The 8,404-nt window shown below is 51.6% G+C and overlaps 1 protein-coding gene across 1 annotated transcript in view; it reads left to right on the top strand.

Annotated features, from left to right (window-relative positions):
• The window catches only part of LOC308150684 (trinucleotide repeat-containing gene 6A protein-like), a gene marked incomplete at its 5' end in the record, with an annotated part of 22,344 nt that overhangs the window by 5,552 nt on the left and 8,388 nt on the right, over positions 1 to 8,404 (top strand). Inside the window, 9 exon segments of the mRNA XM_080523489.1 lie at positions 99 to 168; positions 170 to 565; positions 719 to 1,014; positions 1,094 to 1,707; positions 4,152 to 4,430; positions 6,979 to 7,175; positions 7,325 to 7,402; positions 7,560 to 7,611; positions 8,269 to 8,396. Coding sequence (XP_080379615.1) covers positions 99 to 168; positions 170 to 565; positions 719 to 1,014; positions 1,094 to 1,707; positions 4,152 to 4,430; positions 6,979 to 7,175; positions 7,325 to 7,402; positions 7,560 to 7,611; positions 8,269 to 8,396 — 2,110 coding nt within the window.

The raw sequence follows: 8,404 nt of genomic DNA, 5'->3' as shown, positions 1-8,404 counted from the left end.
GCAACAATCAGCACTCCTCCGGGGACGCCGGCGGGCGCAAGGGCGGGGCCAACGGATGGAAGAGCCTGGAGGACGACGCCCTAGGGATGGGGGCGGGGGGGCCAGGGCCCCCAGGGTGGCGGAGGGCTGGTAGCGGCGGCGGCGGGGCCCTCGGGCTGGGGCCGCTCCGGGGGGCAGCGAGGGGAGCGGGGAGAGCTCCGGAGGCAGGAGCTCGGACAAGGAGGGTCAGCGCGGAGGTCCCCGCCGCCGAGGCCCCCAACCCGGGGCGCCGCAGCCCGTCCTGCTGACCCGCGCCGACGTGGACCCCCGCGTCCTCTGCAACACGGGCTGGGGACAGACCCCCGTACGCCAGAACACGGTCTGGGACGTGGCCGCCACCGCCACACCGGCCCCCAAGCCGGAGGAGAGGAAGCCCAGTAACGGAGGCCCCGGCTGGGGCGCGCAACAAGGCTCCGCAGCCCCCTCCTCCCAGAACTCCCAGAGCTCTGGAGGTTGGGGGAACTCAGGGGCCCGGGCGGCTCGGGCCCAGAGCAGAGAGGCCCGGGAGGCGGAGGCGGAGGCGGAGGCGAGGCGGAGGTGGAGGTGGAGGAGGGGGGCGGGGGGCGGAGGCTGGGGCGACGACAACCCCAACTACAACAAGCGAGACGGCGGCTCTTCTTCCTGGAGCAACAACCCCAAAGAAGAACGCTCCTCCAACACCTGGACCAACGCTCCCAAGGCCTCCAAACAGGGCTGGGGCGCCCCCTCTGGTGGGGAGGGATGGGGCGGAGGTGGAGATAGCTCCAGAGGAGGAGGAGCAGGAGGAGCAGGAGGGGGTGGCAGCCACTGGGGCGAGCCCCAGAAGAGCGCAGGGACCGGGGGTTGGGACAGGGGGGAGAAGGACACCGACCGGTCCGGGTCTGGATGGAACGAGGCCAGCCGCGCTAACAGCAACCCCGGCAACACTTGGGGGGGAGGGAGCAGCAACGCCCCCGAGCAGAACAACCCCAACTCCAGCTGGGGCGAGCCCCACAAGCCCGCCCCCCAGAACCACCACCACCAAGGATGGGGGGAACCCCAGCAGATGAAGCAGAACCCCAGCCATCCCTCCCAGAACTGAACCCCAGCAGATGAAGCAGAACCCCAGCCATCCCTCCCAGAACTGGGGGGACCCGGCGCCTAAACAGGGCTCCTCCTCTTCCTCCAGCGAGTGGGGCGGGGGGAAAGCCGCCCCCAGTGACCCTTGTAACCCCGGACACCAGCCCCCCCCCTCCAGAGGCCCCATGGGGCCGCAGAACAACAACAACAACAATCCCCCCGGCGGCCCCAACAACAAGGCCGCGGGCTGGATGGGCGGGCCCCTCCCCACCACCGCCGCGTCACAGAAGGAGGAGGAGTCTACGGGGTGGGAGGAGCCGTCCCCGGAGTCCATCCGGAGGAGAATGGAGATCGACGACGGCACGGCCGCCTGGGGGGACCCCAACAAGTACAACTGCAGCGGTGTCAACCTGTGGAACAAGACCAACCAATCGGAGCAGGACACCATGGCCATGAGCACCAACGCGGCCCCCCAGTCCCAGCCTCACTCCCATCCTCACGCCCACCCCCACCCGCCGACCATGCAGCAGCAGCAGCAACAGCAACAGCAGCAACAGCAGCAGCAGCAGCAGCAGCAGCCCCCCCCACCCCAGAACACCATGGCCAGCAAGGACAAGACCTGCAACCCTGGTGAGTGGACAGAACCCCAACACACACACACACACACTGTGTCTCTAAGACTTTTTTTCTCAGGGAAATTAAATTAAAGTTTATCCTGTCCTCTCATACACTGGAGCTTACACATAAACACATTTTTTCTCTTCCATCTCCCCTGTGTGTGTGTGTGTGTGTGTGTGTGCGCGAGTCTGTGTGTGTGTGTGTGTGTGCGCGAGTCTGTGTGTGTGTGTGCGTGCGTGTGTGTCGAGGGCTTTCAGTAGCGCAGGTTGCATCATCCTTCTGGAATGTTCTGAGTATTGATTTTCTCTCTGTTCCGTGAGCCGTGAGCGCGGGCAGAAACAGCCCTTTGTTTGGCCTGAAAGGCAGAGTTCTAGAGAGAGAAAGAGAGAGAGGAAAGGAAGAGAGAGAGTTCTAGAGAGGGAGAGAAAGGGGGAGAGAGAGAGAGAGGAAGAGTGTGCTCCGAAGAAGGAGAGAAAGAAGAAGAGATGGTGGAAAGAGGGATCTCCGAGAGAGGTGTAGAGGGTTTTCAGGTCAGAATGACCTAACCCTAATTCACACTCCGGAGCTGAGCTGAACCGAGCTGAGCTGTACTGGGCCTGGCCTGGTTACGCATTCGCCGTAATGAAGCAGTGCTGGAAAGGACAACGTGAAGAGAAAACCACAGAACAGTTTGGGTCATCCCTGTATTGTGTGAAGCCCCCTAGTGTCCAGAATGCTGTGTGTGTGTGTGTGTGTGTGTGTGTGTGTGTGTGTGTGTGTGTGTGTGTGTGTGTGTGTGTGTGTGTACCAGTCTTGTGCCAGTGAGGGTTAGTTTACATTCACAGTTCTCCCCAAAGAGCAGAATCGGTTGGTCCATTATCCTGTTGCCGCTTTTAAAAAGCCAACATTAGATATCATTGGGGTTTGCCTGGAAAAACAAAACAGACTGTAAAATAATGCCTGTGTGTGTAATGTGACATTTAACAGCAAATGAAAAGTGATAGCCCACATTGTTTGAGAGAGGAGATCCGGATTCTCAAGAACTTTGTCGGGAAATCCCTCATGCTTAACGTTGTCTATCTTCTATATCCTGCTCTGAAATGAAAGACTTGTTTACAGGAATGGAGGGAGGGAGGGAGGGAGGGAGGGAGGAAGAGGGGGGGAAAGAAAGAGAGATGGGGAGGGAGTGAGAAAAAACAACCCTACCTGGTACTGAGGGAGGGGGGCAGGTGTGTGTGTGGTGGTGGTGGGGAGGAGGGGGGTCAGGTGGTCTTCAGTCACATGGGGGACACAGGAGCAGTCACAGGCCCGTCACCAGGTCTATTTATATGGTCAGGTATCCCTGGCACGCTGCTGGCCCCGCGGGGAGGGACGCACTGGAGGGTCTGGGTGGTCAGCTGGAAGCAGAGCCTGGCTGGACTCACACACAATGTAGCTCACACACACACACACACACACACACACTGTGGCGCACAAGCCAACACACACAGTTGTGTGTGTGTTCACATCCACACACACACAGACACACTGTGACGCACACATACACACTCTGAGTAAACAAAGCTTACATAAGCGTAATTGTACGGGGTCCCCCGTGGGCCTTAGCAGGGGTCAGTAGTCTCTCTCTCCTACCCCAGAGCAGCATCCCCCGCCCCCCCTTCCCCTCTCCCTGACCAACCAGTAGGAAACCAACTTCTCACACCATCGCCTTGATAAGAGTAATCTCTCTCTCTCTCTCTCTCTCTGTGTGTGTGTGTGTGTGTGTGTGTGTGTGTGTGTGTTAGTACTCGGTTGGAACAAAAGCCTGCACTCCAGCACCACAACGTCACATTTATAATGTTATGACGGACCACAAAACCTAGTCCTGGTTTTCATGTTTGTGCTCTAGACTCCTAAAACCACACACACACACAGTGTTTTTTTCATCTCTGTCAGGAACATTCCTCTGTGTGTCTATTTTAGCTGCCTGTCTGCCAGATCCTTCCTCATCCAGTTCTGTTTGGCCTACTTGGTGACTAGTTCAGATATGACCGGCTCTGCTCTCAGCACAGAATATTCCAGAACCTGTAGTCATAGTCAGAACGCCTGGTAGCAGACGCTGGCCCCGCCCTCGGGTGGCGGCGATGATGTCATTAACGTCACGTCACTCTTAAAACTATGTCATGATGATAATACTTTCTGTCCATCCATCTATATCAATAATGTGTCACTGTAAGATGGTTACTGATGTTGGGTTGCCTCCCTTCTCCCTCTCCTTCTCCCTCTCCTTCTTTCCCTTCCTCCTCTCTCCTTCTACCCCCCCTTCTCTCCCTCCCTCCTCTCTTTCTCTCTCTCCCTCGTCTCTCCCCCCCGCCCTCTCCTCTCTTTCTTTCTCCCTCTACACCCCCCTCCTCTCTCTCCCTCCCTCTACTCTCTCTCCCTCCACCCCTCCCTTTCCTCTCCCTCTCCCTCTCTCCTCCTCTCCTCCCTCCCTCCAGGCTGGGGTGAGCAGTACGCGCCGCCTCCCAAGGTGGACTCCTCGTGCGCGTGGGGCGAGCCCGCCGGCCCCCCGGTGTCCGTGGACAACGGCACGTCGGCCTGGGGGAAGCCCATGGACACCAGCTCCACCTGGGAGGACCCAGGAGGGAGGGACCAGGGCGGCCGGGACCAGGGCAGGGACCCACGGGACCGGGACCCACGGGACAACAGGGACCGGGACGGGTCGTCAAGCTGGGGAGGGAACGCCGCTCCCGGGCCGCAGAACCAGCACAAGCCTGGTGAGTTCACTGGAGGAACGCAAGCAGATGGGTCGAGGGAGGGGACGGAGACGGAGACACACACACACACACCTGCGGAGACACGCGTCCGGACACACACTCGCTCACTCACTCTCGCACTTATATATTTTACTCACCGTCTTGTAAAGGTCACACTGTTCCTTCTCTTTGACTAGGGTTAACTGACCTTCTCTCCGGTTTCATTCCGGTTTCATTACAGCCAGTTTAACCCAGTCAGAACTAGGGGTGGGACGATTAGAAAATGTCATGTCACGATTATCGTGGGCAAAATAATCGCGATCCACGATATTATCGCGAGAATAAAAAAAAATTAAATAAATTTTTTTTTTTTTTTTTTAGAATGCCAATAAAACACACTGTAATCACTTTAACTTAGATTTTGTTGTATTTTTATTGAATCATGTTAATAACATTAACATCATTTTAAAAACATCTTGACAAAAATAAAAATCTTTAATAAAATCTTAAATAAGGTAATGATAAATTATAAGGTATCACTGCATAAATAAAGGAAAAAAATACTGTCAAACAAAACTTGAACACTGACACTTTTCTGTCATCAAACTCAGTGCTAGCCTTGTGGCTTAGAGACTTGAAAGCTTCAAGATAGGTTAAAGTGCAAATGTGAGAAATCTCAATTATATTACTATTTATTTATAACATACGATTATGACATCCTCCCTCTCGCCAGTTTGGGGCAACATAGACTTCTCCCCTGGTGCCACGGATAGGGGTTTCAAGCGGTGGGACAGCAAAGGGATGGTTACTATCGGACATTTATATGATACGGAAATACTACTTTCATTTGACCAATTATGTAAGAAATATGACCTACCACGAAATGAGTTTTTCAGATACCTTCAGATACGAAGTTTTTTAAATAGCCAAAAAGACACTGGCCTCTGTCACCAACCCTCTCCGCTGGAGGAGATAGTCTCTGCTGGAAAGACGAGAGGCATTCTGGGGCTTGGGTATAGAGCACTTTCGAAATATGATAAAGGCAAACCTGCATTTACGCCCAAAGACTGGAATAATGACCTGAACATTAATACTGATGAAGCAACTTGGTCACTAATATGGCAATCGGCAAACGACATCTCAATCTGTAATAGGACGAAGGAAACGCAATTTAGACTACTACAACGTTTGCAGATTACTCCCCAACTTAGACATAAAATGGATCATAACAAATCGGAAATGTGTACAAAGTGTATTACCGAGGTTGGGAGCTTTGTTCATTGTGTTTGGACTTGTAGATATATAGATGATTACTGGAAAGGTATAGTGGATAAAATTCATCTAATTCTAGATGTTACATTGGATAAGGACCCCATGTGTCTATTGTTTGGGTTCCCAGACAAACAACTTAAAAGTATGCATTCCAAAAGACTTCTGTGTATCCTCACTTTTTGTGCAAGGAAAAATATATTGCTGAAATGGATAGACTGCAAACCGCCTACAATAGCTGGATGGCACAAGGTAATTTTTGATATGATTCCTATGGAATATCTGACATATAGGTCTAAGTGTAAGATAAAGACATTCTATAAGATTTGGTCTCCGTTCTTAGATTATATTGGTACCAGCCTGGCTGCCATTGTAATGAAAGGTTTGGTGGATTACACTCAAGAAAGTACACAAGACTAATGTGTAACAGATCTACAATGTATGGGTCACAATATTATTTACTGTGCTGGTGTTGTGCTGCCGCTGTGTTTAGGACTGTAAGACATGGATGCTGTCTCCGATGGGGGTGATCCCCCCATATATTATGGCATGTGTTGTGTCATTTTCTTTTCTGTTTATTTCTGATATGTGACATGGCCTCCTCCCCCCCCTGTTTTTTGTTTTTGTTTTGTTTTTAAACATTTTCTGTTTATGGACAATGTACTGCATAACAAAGTGCAAAACTAGTTTTCTACTATTAATGGGACAATAACCTCCCCCACGGATACTAGTTGTTGTTGTTATGTCCTGTTGTGTACATGTCTCTGTGAAACACTGTGAAATATTAACCCCCCCCCAAAAAAACACACATAGGTCACATACATTAATACATACATTAAAAACAGACAGACAAAGCAGTGTTTATAAAATGTAGTGCCTATTTAAAAAGTCCAGTCATTTAAAAAAAAAAAAAAAAAAAACGATTATTCAACTAATTAAAATTCTCCACGATAAAGTTATCGCGGGTGTTTTTATCGCGATTAACGATAAACACGATAATCGTCCCATCCCTAGTCAGAACCACATTGATCCAGTCAGACACAGACACACAGACACACAGACACACAGACACACAGACACACAGACACACAGACACACAGACACAAAGACACACATGACAAACACACACAGACACACACGACACACACACACGTCCGCTCACTCACTCTCGCAATTATATATTTTACTCACCGTCTTGTAAAGGTCACACTGTTCCTTCTCTTTGGCTAGGGTTAACTGACCTTCTCTCTCCCCCACCCTTATCTCCCCCCCTCCTTATCTCTCCCCCTTCTCTCTCCAGTCAAGCCCATGCAGGAGAGCTGGCACAGCGAGGACATGGCCACGTCTCACGGCCACTCTGGGCCACACGGCCACTCCACCTGGGAACCCGAGGAGGAGGTGGAGATCGGCATGTGGAGTAACACCCCCAGCCAATCACACGACAGAGAGAGAGAACAGCAGAACAGCTGGAACTACATGAAGAAGGTGCCTCCTAAGGTGAGGACGTGTGTGTGTGTGTGTGTGTGTGTGTGTCTGACTGGATCTGTGTGGTTCTGACTGGATCTGTGTGGTTCTGACTGGATCTGTGTGGTTCTGACGGGTCTGTTTTGGTTCTGATGGATCTGTGTGTCTTGTCTGTGTTTCAGATGAACAAACCGGTGAACAAACAGGAAGACCCCTGGATGAACCAGTTTGTGAAGCAGTTCAACAACATGAACTTCCCTGTGAGTGTACACACACACACACACACACTAGTAGAACAATGAGTCATGATTATAAAGCACATTTCATGCGTGTCCAGTCATTAGAGATGTGGTGTTGTATAGAAGCTCTTTCTCACACGTGTATGTATGCATGTGTGTGTGTGTGTTCGCCAAGCAGAGAGACTCTCCTGAAGACAACATGAAGAGCAATAAGATGGAGATGGGCGGAGGTGAGTCTACCCTTCATCATCATCATCGTAGTGTGTCATAAACATCTGGGCAGAAACAAAGATAGAACATTGCCCTTCTCTACGCTCCTACTGAAACAAGCCGCTTCAGTTATCCCAAATCAATGTTTGGCGGAAATAGATCAAAAGAATTGGACACTGAAAAGCTTCAAAACATTATATATATATATATATATATATTGTTTTAAAATCCTAATAAAACTCTCAGTTCAAACAAAAGCGTGTCTGTCGGAGCTGTTAGACAGCCACGATCCGAATAGAAGAGAAACGGAAAGAACCTTCTCAGGTTTCGACATTAATGCTTGCCCGCTTGCCCGGATCAAGCAAAAAAATTGCCGGGTTTCTTTGCGCGTGTGGTCTGGCGCCTGCGCCGTCTGTTGTTCTTCCTGCACGCAGGTAAACATATCCAGGATCCAGCAGCGTCGTCGGGCATACGCAACAAACAAACCCGGCGAATTATTTGCTTGATCCGGGCAAGCGGGCAAGCATTAATGTCGAACCCTGCCTTCTCCTGCCGTTTCTACGGTAACCGTGAAAGCCGTGAACCGTGAAAGGGTTGGTGTCAGCAGTGGTGGGATATTCAGGGGGAAGTAACCCGGAATGTTTTCCTGTCTCCCCCCACCCCTCCCCCTCCCTCAGGGATGATGTCAGACAAGCGTATGGATGTGAATATGGGCGAGTACAACGGAGTGATCGGGAAAAACTCGGGCTCTCGCCACCAGATCCACAAAGACCCGCCCATGGATCGCAGCCCCTACTACGACAAGGTGTGTGT

Source organism: Nansenia antarctica, assembly GCF_963989245.1.
Source record: "Nansenia antarctica genome assembly, chromosome: 2".
In the NCBI taxonomy this organism is placed as follows: domain Eukaryota; kingdom Metazoa; phylum Chordata; class Actinopteri; order Argentiniformes; family Microstomatidae; genus Nansenia; species Nansenia antarctica.
This window is presented reverse-complemented; position numbering and strand designations above follow the sequence as displayed.